Below are 17,575 nucleotides of genomic sequence, written 5' to 3' on the forward strand. Positions count from 1 at the left end.
CGATGCAGGGGATACGGGTTCGTGCCCCGGTCTGGGAAGATCCCACATGCCACAGAGCGGCTGGGCCCGTGAGCCATGGCTGCTGAGCCTGCGCATCCGGAGCCTGCGCTCCGCAACGGGAGAGGCCACAACAGTGAGAGGCCCGCGTACCGCAAAAAAAAAAAAAAAAAAAAAAAATGAAGTCACTCACAGCAAAATACTGACTCTGTAAAACCTAGAATCTTTTGACTGATCTGAAATTTTCATGAAGAATGACTCAATTTTTCATACACTCTAATTATAAATTTTATTGTTCAAGTAAGAAAGTTTTAAAGAAATCCAGCTTGAATCCAATGCATATTCTTTAAACTTCTATTGGCTACCTTAAAGTACACTAAATAAATATGCCAGCACATACTTATTGATAAACACATCATAATCAACCCAATCTGCTTTTGGAAACAAACATACATAGAAGCAGAAAATAAATGTCTAAAGAAAACCACTGTTATCAGAACATGCTTCACACATTCTTTTTTAATTAACTGAAAAATCTCACCTCAATCTTTATGTATGATGCTTAAAACTATAATAGAAAGTCAAAGTATATCTTCATAATTACCAATAATTTTAATACCACAAAGCCCGAATCAGAGAGCTAACACATATGAATCTTTGTATACTCAGTTCTCCTAAAAGATTGGCAAACCCTATTTTTAATCCCCCCAAGTCATCTAAAATGTAATTAATACACAAATAATCAATCTTGTTCACTAGCACAGATAATTTAATTCAACAACCCAGTTCACTGGCATATCTATTTTAGACACAGGCTGCTGCTCATAATAACTGGTCTCACATGTTCCATTTGTACAAGTAGCCATGGCAACAAATACAGTTAGATTCAACAATTCCAGGGAAAAAAATTACACAGGATTTATGACTATTATTATTATTACTATTATTTGCCATGAAGTGATCTGAACACATGCAGAGAACTATGGTACTTAATAATACTTACTTTCAGCATTGGACAAAGTGCAGGGATTACAGTCAACCAAAGCTAACTGAAAATGCTGCAAGAAGAGATTGAGAAAATTAATGCACTAAATTCAATCATATAGATGTATTTTAAAATAATTTTCAGGTATATAAGGTCTAATATAATAATGAAACTATGCTATGCAAATAAAACATACTAGACAACCAACTAGCATTACCTTGAACATTTATTGCTGGCAACAAACATGTTGCTGAATATTTTCTTCAAACAGTTGAGAATAGAGAATTGGGATAAGAATTAACTTGATACCAAGTTATCCTACATAAAATTTTGTTTATATGGAAAAAGAATCAGGTTTTTAAGTCTTCTAGTAAATAGGAAGTATTAGGTATAGAACACATCATTATTTTAAAAACTGAAAGTAAAGGTTCAATGGCATTAATGTATTAAACACCACTATCTCAAAATGATGTGAATTTTTTTAAAAAATGACTATGAGAATTATCATAAAGGGTAAAACTATCTGCCCTTACTGATGCTTCAATTATTACTGTATTTAGTGTCTTTTAAAAGTATCTGAAGTACCACAAAGAATGCATCAAATAGCCACACAAAACCAATGCACATAAAGAAAACCACTGATACACATTTCTGCAAACTAAAGGGAGATGAGGGAGTAGGGTGGGGACAGCATGACCTCAGTTTCATTTCTAGTATCTAAACCAGATGCAAAATAGATGTACCTATTAAGACATAAATCAGCAGAAATAACTATCAATTATGATCATCAACCCCCAAACCTGAAGATGCCATAGTAAAATATCTAGCACCCATCCATCCTTGCAACCAACAGAAATGAAATGCAATTATCCTTTTAGAATGTACATGCTCTTATATGTGTAGGCAATAATAAACCACTAATAATGTACAGCATCCACTTGTAATAATGTCATATAAGCCTGCCCACCCCCAAAATACATGTCAAACTCAAGGTGTAACAGTTATCTTTAAGAATACAAATCATCATCAAGAACACTGGATGCCATCTGGCATCTAGTGTATCAACATTAAATCTGCTATATAAACTAAGAGAAGGCATACAAGTACTAGAAATGGTATAAAATATTTAAAATTTAAAAGAAGGTAAATCTCTTTGAAGTCTTCTAAAAAATATTTTCAGGAATGTATATTCAAATTTTCTGAGTCTCCACAAATTTTTACCATTAAAAGTAATCAAAAGCCAAAGTATACACCATTTTCTAAAAATTACCACTCCTATCCACAATCCAAATGCCTAAAGAGTTATATTTTTTTAACTGCTGGATAAACTGAAAATTGATATGTACAATGACAACTTCTAGATATAAGCCCAAAAAGAACTTTCTTTATCAAAACTTTCTTATCAAGAGAAATCATCATCAGCAAGCCTTTAGTACTGTATTTCAGAACAGAATCAACAAAACTGCACTTGGTCAACTAGAACCCTCAATTAACAAAAATAAACTAATGTCAGCTACCCAGTGTTACAATGAAAGAAAAATTAGAAGGCATAATTTGGTATGAATCAGTAGTTATTACATTCATTCACAAATGTCTGTTGTGTGCTTGCATAATTAGGCTAGCCTACATTTGCAGTATTTAAGGGTTGTAATATTCTGAATGGGCAAGCTACTAACGAAATGACTATGACCCTTAAATGTTAAATATTTAATCCATTCAACAAATACTTCAAGACCCTATAATGTCCTTAGGACAATGCAGATACTAGGGACACAATGATCAACAAACCAAGAGTGAAAAATTATTTGCCATGATTGACCTAATGAAAAAAAAAAATCCAACATCTGAACACTTCAAGAACTGCTTTTATTTTCCCCTGGCCTACAAAGCAGATTGTATGTCCTCAAACATCCTTTTAGTGTGCTACCATAGCAATAGAAAACAGACTATTTTAAAAAGTGAGTAGTATGAAAGCAAAGCACTCTTTATAACCAGTTGTTTTCCTCTAGACAAAAAGAGGCAGAGCAGCCACACATTCAGACTATACTACATTTCTAAGCCTAATCTATCCTGCCAGCGTAAATTAATATTTAGGTAAAAGAAGACAGACCTTTCCTAGCTGAGCCAAAGGATACAAACTGACCTGCAAAGAAACATCCTTTAAGATGGCAGTATTTTAGTTTTGCTATTTCACTGAAACCCCACGAAGAGCAGAGATGCGTAATTCGAATTGCCCAACCTACATTTCATCTATCAATATTCAGGGTCCTGCAGCGAAAACTGGCAGAAGTAGTTCTGGACCATGTTTTATATAATTATCAATCAATCTTAAAATCAGCAATGAAGTCACTGACGCACCATTTCAAACCCAAAATATCATGAAATATTAAACATTTCCAAACCACAATGATGTCTAAAAATTAACTCAGCAAAAGAGTACATATTCAAAAACAGGCATGTGAGAATCAAAGAACTTACAGAATAACTACTTAAGTTTAAGAAACTAAGAACAGCCACACAAAACCACCCCACATAAAGAAAACCACTGATACACCTTTCAGTAAACTAAAGGGAGATGAGGGACTAGGGTGGGGATGGCATGACTTCACAGTTTCATTTCCTGTATCTAAACCGGATGCAAAATAGATGTATCTTTAACATATAAATCAGCAGAAATAACTATCAACTATGATAATCAGCCCCAAACCTTGAAGATGCCATGGTAAAATATCTAGCACCCATCGTTGCAGCTAACAGAAAGAGCTAGGAAATAACTGTACCTCACACCGAAATATTGCAGTACTGAAACTGACTACTGCTGTGTGAAATACTTACTGCACAGTAGAGACTTCTGCAGTTCAAATACTATATACAAACCTCAAGGCAGAAAGCATTCTATAGAAAATTAATTTCCAAGCAAAAAGATTTACCTAAGACTTTATTTTTCCTAATGTTAATTAACAGTGATTTCCTTTTAATAGCACTTCTGGTCCAATTTAGTACAAGGTTCAATTCATTACAATTTCTGTTGACATCTTTATCACCAAAGTCACTTTCTCTTTAAAAGGTTTTGACTTGTTCAATATTTCAAAATAACTTTATAGTATTTCGCTTTCTATACACTAAGGAACTTGATTTCTATCTGGAGGGGGAAATCTATATTGATGTAATTAACACACAAAACTTGAGTTTCAAGACTTTATTTCCCTTTAAAGAGTTTTACTTCTAATTATATAGTCTGTGATTATCTCACAATCTTTTCAACTCTAGAACCCTCCAACTGTATTCCCAACTCTGAAGACAAGCAATGAGATAACTTTTCATAACTGACAAATTATGGTTGTATGTATAAATTATTAATATGGAGCAATGTTTGGATTCCAGATCCAGTCTTGGATTTTCTGATTCAGTGGGTTGGGGATCACACCCTGTGAACCAGATTAAAGCTTCTACAAATTATTCCAGTGCACAGTCAGGGTTAAATGCCAATATTTAAAACTTGTAAATTGTGTGCTTACCCCCAAAAGCCCTACTTCAGTCTATGTAGACAAGGTATGTGTAGTCAATACTGCTGTCTATATTCAATTAAAGCAGACGCAGCTTTTTAGGAATAAAATGTTGGCAACCGGTTTTTACTCTATGCCAGGCACTTTGTTTTGGCTATGCATCTACGCAGTTGAATAAAAGGCTCACTGAAATTAATGTCCTAATAGAAGTTTAAAAGACAGTTCCATAGCAGAGTCCAAAAGATATAGCTGAGGGAAGAAAAGAGGTCCTTCAGGCTGAGGAAACGACTTATGTGTACACAGCCCTTATGCAACAGGGTTTTATGGACAGTTTAAGTGGGAGAAGGGAAGGTGTCAGGCACTCTTACAGGTCAAAGGCAAATTATTTTTTCTTTTTCATTTTTACAGATTGCCACAATTTTGAAAGTATGATTTAAAACCAACAAACTTCATTCCTAAAACTAATAGTCTATGATAAGTGAATGAAACTAGGGAAATGCCTTAGGATGTGATGGTACTTACTTCAGGGATTTAGTCTCTGAAAATAAGATACAGAACTAAAACTGATAAGTTCTGGTAATGAGCCACGATGCCTGGCCAAGCTGATCTGATGGAGATTCTCTCAAAGCCCTCAAACTCAGTTCTTCCATTCTCTTTGTAATACAAGATTATTACAAGAGTTTCAAGGAAGGACTCTACTGCACCAATGACTAATAGTTAATGGATCCTAGCAATCATGACTCAAAAGAGGCTCCTTCTTTTCAAGTTTACCAATCTGGTCTCTTCCAAGACTTTCTTTAACAAAAAAGTAAGACAAAAGACATTCTATACTGAAGGTGTTCAAAATCTTATTTCTAGCCCTTCTTTTCAGCTCCAAACTTATACCTGTCTATACCAACATCTGATATCCCTCAGGTACCTCCAACTCGATAAACTCCCAAATGACCCATCTCCATTCGGAGGCTTTTCATGTCCCAATCCCAAAACCTGCTGCTACTTTCTTTATCCCCTACTTTAGTTAACAGAAAAGTGATTCAAGCCAATAAATGGGGAATCTCTACCCACATTGAATCTGTTAATAAATTAACTCCTTTATTAAAACTCCTTAAGACCTCTAGGATATGTTACCTTTTATCCATCCATCCATGCAGCCACCCTATGAGAGCCCATTTATTCTACAGATCTTGCTCACCTTTCTTCCTGTAACTGGGTCCTACCTAGTCTCCCAATTCCTCCTTTCTACCACATTTTATAAAAGTACAGGTATGCAACCGATTAGAAATTCTAAAACACTGGTTCTAGTTTATGTCTAATCTGTGTACACAAATGATCAGAATATGTACTGACCTAAATTTTCAAGTTCTTTAAATCTAGTGTACAATTTGTGTTCATATCAAAATAAGACTGATATGTACACAAATAACAAATACAAAGCAAACATAACATATTGTATAAAGGGGATAATGTAACAATTTGCATTGTAAAATGCTATTTTGGAACGTAACCTTTAAAAAAAATGTGACATTGGATACACTGAATGTTTCATAAAGCTGCATTTGAAGATCAAATATTTACAACCACAAATTTAAGTAGTTATCAGTAAACACCAAAAAATGCTTTTTGATTAGAAACAACTTCTTGTAGTTAAAATGTATCTGAGGAGAGAAACCTGACACGGGAAACCTGGACTCATCGCGACCCCTCAGCATCAGAGAGGATGGCTACTGCACATCTATGAGCAGTCATGTCCTTTTCAAACACGTATTTGAGGAACTGAAGTACTTCAGCTATTTACACTACTTCACACTTGGAGGTATGTAACAGAACTCAGGGCAGAAATAAATAACAAATGGAAAAACAAAACTGGGCAGGCAGAGTGAAGTGGAGAAAGCATTATTAAGTGGTTAGATAAACCAATTAGCCGATCACCTCATACCAGATAATATCTAGAAAAGATTAAAAGGTAAAGTATAAGTTGATGAACAGCAGAAAAAGGAAACATCAGGGAAAAGATTTCTGTCCACAAATGAGGAAAAATGGACAGAAGACAAAATAAATAGCAGTGACCATCCTCTGCCAAAAGGAACAGGGACATTACACTCAGGTGAAACCAAGTTCCATTGCCAAAGTGGGAATTGGGGTGGTGATGTTTTATGGTACAAATGTGAAATTAGTAGATAACTAGATCTAATGCACAGCATAGAGATTACAGTCAACAATACTGTACTATAAACTTCAAAGTTGCTAAGAGACAGATCTTAACTGTTCTCACACACACAAAAAAAGATAATAATGTGACATGGTAGAGGTGTTAGCTAATGCTATGGTAATGTTCATTTTGCAATATATAAATGTATCAAATCAACACATTATACACATTAAACTTACTCAAAGTTGTATGTCAATTATACCTCAATAAAAAATTAAAAAATTGTAAAAGCCTCGAATTTTCAAAAAGCCAGCTGGCAGAGTTAAGCTATTGAACATCATGAAGGAAACAGAGCAGGAGTGGGTTTGGAGAAATAATAGCAACTTCTATTATCTTTAGACAACTGAACTAATAAAAATATGCTGTTAAAGCTTCAACAACAACAAAAAATATTACAGATATCTTAGAAACTTAAGGCCTGGTTAAAATTAATTTAATAGCTAGTATTCAAATTCTCAGCAAGTATTTTTATAATACATGGAGTTCATAGTATCTTAATTAAATGAAACAAATGATTTATACATTCCACATTAATTAATAAAATAATAAAAGACGAGGCATTTCACAGATTCCAAAAGTGGTTTCTAAAAGGAAATACATATCATCATGCCTTTACTTATTCTTTCTGCCTTAATATCTTGGCATAAGAAATATGACAATAAAATTCCTGAGTCTATATAAAGGATAGGAGATTAAATCAGATACCTGGAAATGTAGTTTTCTAGAGAAAAGTGTAAAAAAAATAAAAAGTCGAAATGCTATTTCACTCAGAAGTTTCATGACTGGTGGCTGAATGAACTGGTGGACAGGGGGCATCTAGAGAAAACTGCACTGTCAGTTTGTGTAGAAAAAAATTCTGTTAAGAGATGACAAATAAAATCAGCCTCTTATTTTTCTCCCCAACGTTTCCAGCCAATCCTATGAGGCATTTTGTAATTTTACAGCCTCTTCCATTTCATTAATCTATCCATTCAAGAAACACTAAAGCACCTGGTAAAATGCCAAGCTAACACACAAGTCTCATTTGAGCTTAACCCATTTCCTTAGAATCATCTCTTGTATTAATAATTCTCATCTTCCTAACCCTTTCATATTAGTCCCTTCAATCAGCACTTATCATCTTCAAATATCAAATTATAAGGGACTTACATTGGTATCCCAGCCAACTATCCACAAGTTCCCATAAAAAAGCCACCCTCTTTACCTTTAAAAATCCAAGAGGGCTTCCCTGGTGGCGCAGTGGTTGAGAGTCTGCCTGCCGATGCAGGGGACACGGGTTCGTGCCCCGGTCCGGGAAGATCCCACATGCCGCAGAGCGGCTGGGCCCATGAGCCATGGCCGCTGAGCCTGCGCGTCCAGAGCCTATGCTCCGCAACGGGAGAGGCCACAGCAGTGAGAGGCCCGTGTACCGCAGGGGAAAAAAAAAAAAAAAATCCAAGAAAGTTCTAATGCTGACATATTTTAGGGAAACTTAAATATGTAAATATTAGGAAGAATTTTTTAATAATCTTCATTAAATTAAATAGATGCATTGGCATTAACTGAAGTATGGGTGTTAACGCATCTTATTTTGCATATGTTAGCTTCATATGAGGGAAATAATTTTAATAGTCTGCCAGGGTGTAAAACTTAGAGGCATTATATAAAACTACTTGTCAAAATTGGTGTGCTTTTACTGAAGTAATGATAGCACACTGCCTCAAATACATAACAAATGTAAGCAATTATCATTAATATCATTAAAAAGTAATAAAATAAAATTCTGAATTATATGGAGGTAAACAGGCAACCAATCCCACCTGGGGGGATATTATCTGAAGCAGGAAAGATAAACAACAAAATATCATGTAGAAATGTCACCCTGAAATGGACTCTGGTTCAGATAGTACTAAACTAGTTAATAAATTAAACATTGGTACCTCCACCACTCAACTAAATACATGAAATCTTTATTGGCCAATTTAATGGAAGAATAACACCATGTGATTGAAAAGTAAGCTGGGCATTAACTTCACATTTCTGAGGATGGGCAGGGTGACAAAAATACAAATATTCAATTCTAGGACAGGAAAATGGATTTCACACGAACAATGGCCCCAAATTAGAGGAGTTTTAGATACGGCAGATAAACTGAGAACTAAGAAAGAAGGGCTGAAAAAACTTATTTGTCAGATACTTCGATATATATATTATTTCATCTTTTAACAATCTTGTGGAGTAGGTACAGTTATTTCAGTTCTACAGACACAAAGAGGATCAGAAAAGTTAGGCATCTTGCCCAAAGTCACACAATTAGTTTACTGGCAGGGTCAAATTTTAAAACCCAATTTACCTGCTCTGAGAGCTGTTTACACAGTACCAAAACAGAATGAATCTGCTTCAGAAATACATTTGGGGAGAAAAGTTATTACCAGAGATAGAAATAAAACAGGAGGCCCTGGAATGCATTTCATGTGTGGGTGAAAAGAAGGAATCTATTATGAAAATAAACTGTATTTTATTTAAATATTTTACCATCTAAAACATACTGTATATGTTGTATCTCTCCATCCCAGAGGGAAAGGAAATGAGGCAGAGAAGACTAGATCTATAATGGACAGATTGTATGCACCACTCCCATACCAAAATACTTTTTACCCACCCCTCACTCTCTATTAGAAAGGAACAGCGTATTTAGGAAATCAAGCTCTGCTCAAAAACTGGGCATAACTGGTCTAAGAATAACCACACCTTTGATAAGGAATCACTGAGAATAGCCACGTGGTCTAATTCTGGCCAATGAGATGCAAAGCGAAGTATTCTTGAAAACATCAACAGGAAGTCAGGATCTTTCTCCTCTATAACATGATAAATCAGGTATTTACTGAGCACTTACTATATGCCAGCACTATACTAAGCACCTATACCACTACTCTACATTATAGAGTAACTCTATAATGTAGAGTAGTGGTATAGGTGCTTTTCTTCATGAGACATTGAAAAAGAAATCATCTCACTGTGTACCTGGCAACCAGCCTTAAGAATAAGCCAACACAGGGGCTTCCCTGGTGGCGCAGTGGTTGAGAGTCCACCTGCCGATGCAGGGGACATGGGTTTGTGCCCCGGTCCAGGAAGATCCCACATGCCATGGAGCGGCTGGGCCCGTGAGCCATGGCCGCTGAGCCTGCGCGTCCAGAGCCTGTGCTCCGCAACGGGAGAGGCCACAACAGTGAGGGGCCCGCATACCGCAAAAAAAAAAAAAAAAAAAAAGAATAAGCCAACACAGAACAGAGAAGAAAATGAATCCTTAGTGAAACACTGGATCAGCTAAATCAACCAATCCTGAAGGCTGGACTTTACATTATATGAGCTACTTTTTTTTTGTCATTTTAACCAGCTTCAGTTGGAGTTTTCTGAGGTTGCAGCCCATAGCATCTATACCAATACACTGTGCTAGGAAACAACTTCATGTAGTGGAAAAGTCACCAGAGGCTCCACATCTATCCATAAAGGTAAAGTGCTAGCCAGTCCACTGTAGGAAAACTGAAGGCCACTTAAGGGGAATGGGGCATATCATTCCTTCTGATTCCTACCTTCACTTACACTAAATGCTAAGCACTTACAGTAATATACTGAAATACCTCCTCTTCAACTACAAATGTTCATGCCTAAAATTCTCCTGAAAATAGACAAGGAATACTGGAGAGAGAAGCCTTAAAAAGCCAATGTCAAGATGAGATAAAAATCAAATGAAACCTTCTCATTATGGAGAAGAGAAATATCAAGGACTCCTGAAATTCTTTTCTATGTTCATGGAAATGAAACAAACATCAGAATGGTATCAAGTATTTTAAATAAATGGAAGAAAGGCCCCAAACCAGAAGACTGCACTTACTTAAGGCAATCTTGCTAAAATCGTTATGACTTGAAAGTTTGTTAGCCTTTACGCCTGAACAAATTAAAAGTTGTATACAGGAAGGTTTCTGTTTAACAGTAGTAAGCAAGAACACTTTGAATTAGCCATGAACACTTCTCAACACTGTTTCCCCTGATTAAAGGGGATTTTAAATATTGCCACCTTCATGGAAAGAGAGTTTTGCATCCATAGAATTGTTTAAGGTACCCACTGTACTGATATTCAGAGATAGCCACATTCCATAATTTGGGACAAATCTCATTACTTTTTTCCTCTCAAATATATTTCCTGAGCAACACTTATACTTCTGCAACACACAATAACCATATTGTGACAGTTCTGTAAAAAGCTCAAATAAGTTGACTTTGTATTATAAGCATTTTAAGAGTCTGGTTTGCTAGTATACACTGTGAACGTCCAAGAGGAGGCCAAAATATGTAAGGTGGCATATCTGAACTTATTTTCCATTTCAAGTCCACTCACATGCGAATGTATAGTTTGAGACATGCTGCTCTAAACTTGAGGAAAATTGATAACTTCTAGGCATCCCTTAGTCTCCACTTTACTTACATTTGCCCTAGGGCCTATTTCTCAAATTGCACTTACCTTTGAGAACTGTGTGATCTGAATACTTTCACAATCTACTTATTTTAGTGTTTTGGACTGTATACCTTTCTTTCGTACCATCAGCATTGTTCTTTATAAACTCATGAAAGATAGAAACAGTATTTGAAAAACTGTCTACTTTAAAACTCTAGAACAATTAGGCACTCCTAAATACAGTTTTATTTGTTTTTGTTTTTTTAATTTCAGTAGTTCCTTACTAGTGAATTCAAACTACAACCTACTGTAAGGTCATTGTTTATCTCCCTCCTGACCCTTCAGAATGAAGATAATCTGCAACGGAGATATTTAGAACATGGCAACCATTATAAATAGTCATAAGTTCACAAAAATTTAAGCTTCTCCTAGAACTTCTAATCCTTTTAAAAAGCAATACTTTTGTCGAGCAGGGAAGCACTATCTTCGTGAAAAGCCCAGTAAGATCTAAAGCGATGGCATAGATAGCACAAGAAACTAAATGAAAAACTTGAGAAATGTTAAATTCTATAGAAAGTAAAATATTTAACCAACAATGTTATTTTGCCCAACAATGTTTATACTCACAAACCAGCAGTTCAAATGACTAGCAAAGAACACACGTTTTTATATTTAAGATATGAGACGTGCTTTGCTGGTAGAGGTGGAAAGATTTCTAGTCAGACCAATACAAGTAAACTGTCAATGATGGGGTCACAGATACAGAATCATTAAGCAGCTGCTTCTGACCTCTATGGTTGCCAATCACTAATAGCAGAGTGATTCAGATGTCCAAATTGAGACTGAAACCTTCACCCTTTCCTGATAACAGACCACAATTAAAACTCAAAAAAAAAAAAGTTTAATGATATAATTAGAAACCCAAACTTATGTATCTTCCAGTTCATAGCTGATAAACAGTTCTTTCATCTAAATTTTCAAATTTTCTTTTGAAGTACCAAATAAATTCCAACATTTCTCAATGCTCTAATATTTAACAACCCCCCCCAAAAGACCCCACAAAAATGAAACATTGTATCTCAGAAAAAAACCCAACAACCTACCTTTAAACTAGACTCATAGTCTGTGTTCACTTTGAACATAAGACCAAGCCGTAAATGAATTTCCTTGGCTCGACAAAAGCTGGGATCAACATAAAGCACCTCCTGAAATGCTTTAATTGCCCTGAAAGAACATAGACATAAGATATCTTTACTTTTTAACACTTACATGAATTTTTGCTTGGTAGAACAGTAAAACTTCTCTTTTATTCAATTCTGTTTTAAAGGAAATGCCAGTTTTATAAAAAAAGATGTGAATGAATAGCTTTAACAAAAAAAAGACTAGGAAGGGGTGCCTGGGTCTTTTATGTAATTGAATGTGTGTAATATAAAAGGAGAAAAGGAAGATCAGTTGAATTTACTCTCAATTATTCAATTTTTTTTTTTTCTGGTTGCACTGGGTCTTTGTTGCTGCACGCGGGCTATCTCTAGATGCAGCGAGCGGGAGCTACTCTTCATTGCAGTGCACGGGCTTCTCATTGCGGTGGCTTCTCTTGTTGCGGAGCATGCGCTCTAGGTGCGCGGGCTTCAGTAGTTGTGGCACGTGGGCTCAGCAGTTGTGGCTCACGGGCTCTAGAGCACAGGCCCAGTAGTTGTGGTGCACGGGCTTAGTGGCTCCGCGGCATGTGGGATCTTCCCGGACCAGGGATCGAACCCATGTCCCCTGCATTGGCAGGTGGATTCTTAACCATTGCGCCACCAGGGAAGTCCCTTCAAATAATATTTTATGGATTAATAGAATTGTCAGTGTAAATAACTGATTTCACTGTTTCTGGAATTTCCTAGGGGAGAGAGGGGTGGGGCAGATAGTTTTGTTTTTAAGGGAGGAGAGATTAATCCTGCCTCTAGTCTACTCCATAAAAAGAAGTCTTTTTTAAAAACTTTATATTTCTATTTTTCATATTTAGGTTTACAATCCATCTGCACCTTATTTTTTATATGATGTGAGGCAGGGGTCAGTTTTCATTTTTTTCAATACAGATATCCAGTACCCCCTACATCATCTGTAGAAAAGACCATCCTTACCACAGCTCTACAGTGCCACACTGTCCTAAATCAAATGTCCATATCAAACGTCTTGGTCTGTTTCTGGGCTCTCTATTCTACTATATGTCACTTTGTGTCTAGCAGTCCATCTTTGCCCCAAATTCACATTCTATCTTTCATAAAAAGTCTTAATTACCAGTAGAACGTATACAAGGATGAGGAAGGAACACTTTTCACTGAATACATTTTTATATCACTTAATCTGATCATATGAATGTACTATGTACTCAAAAATGAATTAAAATTATGACAGAAAAACATCTACTTTGAATTTTGAAAACTATAGTATCAGGTATAACAGTATTTTAGGCATCATTTTAAATCTCTCTACATGATTTAAGGCTTATCCCAAGTACAGCTAATATATTCTTTGCAAAGCTTTTTATCAACTATGCTCTACTTCTATTTAATCTTAAAGGAGGTTACTTAGAATCTTAGACAATTCCAAAACAAAAGTGAATCTTTATAAAAGTTCAAAATATATACCACAAAATAGAGCAAAACAACATGCCCTATGTCTTTAAGTAACTTTGACTTGTATATTATCTATTTCCCCCCAAAAAAAACTGTGTGATTATATATTTATTATAAAATTATGGGTTCTAAAAGGTAATATTTACTGTGAGGAGCATCAGATACCTTTACATCTGGTTAAATACTTTTTTCCTGAAGAGGAACTCGGCATCTATGTGTTAAGATGGCATTTCAAATGGGTGGGGCTATGTATGTGTTTTATTATTTAGTGTGTGTATAGACAGCAGAGGGGAGTCAAAGGCCTGATAAGAAAGAATTCGTGTAAATTACCTTTCTCATTCAAAGGTGACTTCCTATTTCTCTCAATCAGACTTGAAGATACTCATCGGTATACTGCTAAGAAGTTCTCTGTACTTTTCTCAAACCTTTCTAATAAGAGGAGGTGCAGCTTCAGCCTCTATATTCTCTTGGTCATGTCTAGAGCGCCACCTTCTAACAGAACAGATTGTGTGCACAGGTGTGTGTGAATGTGTGTGTGTGGGGGGGAATACAACACACACATGTTGGGGGAGGGGCATAAAAAAGGTTAGGAAGAGAACAACTGCAGCAATAAATGATGTCAATTAAAAGATAAGATGTGACTGGGAAACGGTATGCAGGGGCTTTTGGAAGCTTCTGGGATGATAGCAATTTTTTATTTCTCGTCCCAAGTGATAGTTATGAATGTTTATTTTATAAATAACATGTGAAGATGTATACTTATGTTTGTTTAATTTTCTTTAAGTATGTTACATTTTTTAATAATAAAAACTGAGGATAATGCTTCATAAAGTCCTAATTAACCTGACCTTACGAAATGGGTCAGAGAACTCCTATGGAATGGGTCAGAACTAAGCAATGTCCACACATGCCAATTAAAAACCCAGGCAAGGAAGAGTGGATATAGGTATATGTATAACTGATTCAGTTCGCTGTATACCTGAAACTAACACAACCTTGTAAATCAACTATACTCCAATAAAAATTTTAAAAAAAACAAAACAAACAAAACTAACCAAGGTGGGGGGGGACAGGCAGGCCTGAGTCAAATACATGAAAGAAGAATGGAAGTGGTGAAAGATAGCAAAGGAAAGATGGAATAAAGGAGAAAAAGAAGATAGGAAGAAGAACAGTCTAAGGAAGGATGTATGCGAATGGGAAGAAGGAAAACACAGATCATCAATAACAACCCCACAGGAGAAATATTTCCTACTCTGTCTCAGTTTCTATTTCCAGTCTTTTCCCAACCTACTGTTCATAGATGTGTTTTACTCCATAGGTGCCTTTAGTTCTTATCCACTTAGTTCACAATGTCACACAAGTACAACAAATACAGGTTATTTTACAAAGTTCTCTACACATGTTAACACACTGGAAATTTCTTTTAAAAAATTATTAACCTACCAGCAAAAACACATATTACAATACACTAGTCTGGGCTACACTGTGCCTGCTCTTTAAGGACTACTAAAAGTGCCCATGACAAGGGAGGACAACATATATCTATTCATCAAGTTCTCCAGGTTGTTTCAATGTTTCCCTCAAATTCAATACTTGCAGACTCAATCTTCAATATCTCATTATCAGATAACTGAAATAGTCTCCTTAAAGACTTCCCTTGCTCTCCTCTGGCTTGTCTATGCTTCCTAAAATATGTGGCTCCTGTGATTGCCTACTAACCACGATACTCTTTTAAGTCAAATCTCCATGTAGCATTTAAGGTTTGTGAGCAGTTATACCCATTGCCAGCCATGCCCTAACATTGCTCCTCCTCAGCTGTGAGCTGGCATACCTTAGGAATTCCTTCATGCAAATACTGGCCCTCTTGGCTTCACGGCTTCTCCTCAGGATAGTCTCCTGACCTGGAATATTTTCATTCTTCTGCTTCACTCTAAATCCACTATTACCTTTAAGACTCACCACCCAAACTCAACATCAACTATTTTTTGCTTAATGTTAACCAGCAGTTAGGTCCACTTTATAATCAAATCATTTTACTCTTTACCTGTCAGTGTGCTGTCTCTAGTTTTTCCAAGTAGTCTATTCCTTGAGGTTTACATTCCTCTTTTATTTTTAAATACTATAGACATTATAGGAAAATGTTTAATATCTGTTTACTGATGTCATCACTCTTTATAATTAACTGACTGGACTTCTTGTTGAGGGGGTGGGAAGGGATGCTCCAGAGTCTCTTTACTGATCAGTTCTCCTCAGCTAACAAAATAGATGCAAGTTCATTTTCACTTGCTTTTCTAAAACTCTTACCATCTTTTTCTCCTATGTGTTACATCCACCCCTTGGGAAGGAAAAAAGAATGTGTTTATGTGTTAGGAGGGGGATAGTGTGTGGAGAAGACAGGTACCACTCAGACTACATTCATTTTAATGCATTCATATCTCACCAAACCACATGTAGCCAGAACATGATCTGTGTAGAAGAAGTTAGACTAAACCACCAACACATACAAATTCTGCTGATGTCAGTATTCTGACTGACAGACTATTTTAGAACGTGAAAAAATGGCTACCTAAAACAATAAAATACTTTTAATGATACAATGCCTGGAAAGGTTTATAGCTTTCAAATATTAAAGCACAGTCTCTACTGAAATTTTAAACAAGTGCATATCGCTATGCTTGAGTATCCATGTATTTTCTTAAAATCTAAAGAATGTTTTTAATATCACCAAAATTATTTCTATAGATTTTCAGTTTAAAATTTTTTGCAATTAATGTTTGCCATTGTTAACAATTTTTAAAAGGAAATGATAACTTCAATAGCACTACCTTCAAAAAACACACACATGCTGAATATATTTTAAAACAATGGTCATTTTTAATAAGATTTCTAGAGCCATTTTTTAAAAAGCCTCCTTTAGAACTTTACCAAACTATAGAAAAATAATATTAACTAAACATCCTAGCACAGTTTTAGTACATTTGAAAAGAGACATAATAAAACTTTAAGTTCTCTGAAGCTAATAAAGCTGAGTCCAGAGGTTTCCCTCAGGGATATCTGAAGAGATAAAGGAACTAATTCCACAAATTTTCATACTAATAAAAGGGAGCATATTCTAGCTCTAAATCAGTAATAACATATATACACAACAGATATACACACTTCTATACACACATATACATATATTTGGAAATTTAGAGGATCCTTCTAAATGAGACAAATAGATTTGATTAAGAACTCAAAGAGACAGGTAAGGTAAGGTAAGAGTTTTAAAGTGGAGATGGAAGGAGAAAGCAGACCAAAGAGAGTAAATGGCACAAACCAACTTGCATAGGTAAAAAAATGCTCAAGACGTTTTCAGGGAAATGTTAATACAGTAGTGACTGACACAAAGAATATATTTAGGGGAACAATAAGTCTAGAAAGATCATCTGAGGTTGAAACAGAGAGGACCTTAAATGTGAGGCTAAGTTAGAAGTATCATACACTAGGCTATTCACATTGACGTTTGCTAATATATTACCTCCTGGTTCTTTTGCCCTCTCCAGCCATCTTCATTTCATCACTGCGGACAGTGGGATGTTTTCTTCCCACCCCTATTGTAAAATTTATGTTTTTATTCATAATTTCCCTGAAGCTTAATCAATCCAAACCCTTCCAAATTCTCTCTGGCAATCTATGTGTCACTGGTAAGCATAACTTTACCAAAACTGCCTTAGTTATCTGCTATTTTCTTCAAAACAGCAGCGAACAGAATAAACTCAACATATGTTAACATGAACTGTTTTATTTTAATAGAAAAAAACTTTTGATCTAAGAGCATTA

At 35.6% G+C, this 17,575-nt stretch overlaps 1 protein-coding gene across 7 annotated transcripts in view; it reads right to left on the minus strand.

Moving 5' to 3' along the window:
- Window positions 1-17,575, minus strand: part of KDM6A (lysine demethylase 6A) — a 208,524-nt gene that overhangs the window by 76,008 nt on the left and 114,941 nt on the right. For all 7 annotated transcript variants that reach the window (XM_081222345.1, XM_081222344.1, XM_081222350.1 and 4 more), the window contains exons 6-7: window positions 12,236-12,356; window positions 1,001-1,055 (exon numbers count right to left, since the gene is read on the minus strand). In XM_081222345.1, the coding sequence (XP_081078471.1) occupies window positions 1,001-1,055; window positions 12,236-12,356 (176 nt within the window). The remainder of the gene's footprint in view (window positions 1-1,000; window positions 1,056-12,235; window positions 12,357-17,575) is intronic.

Source organism: Mesoplodon bidens (assembly GCF_964165515.1).
Source record: "Mesoplodon bidens genome assembly, chromosome: X".
NCBI classification, from domain to species: Eukaryota; Metazoa; Chordata; class Mammalia; order Artiodactyla; family Ziphiidae; genus Mesoplodon; species Mesoplodon bidens.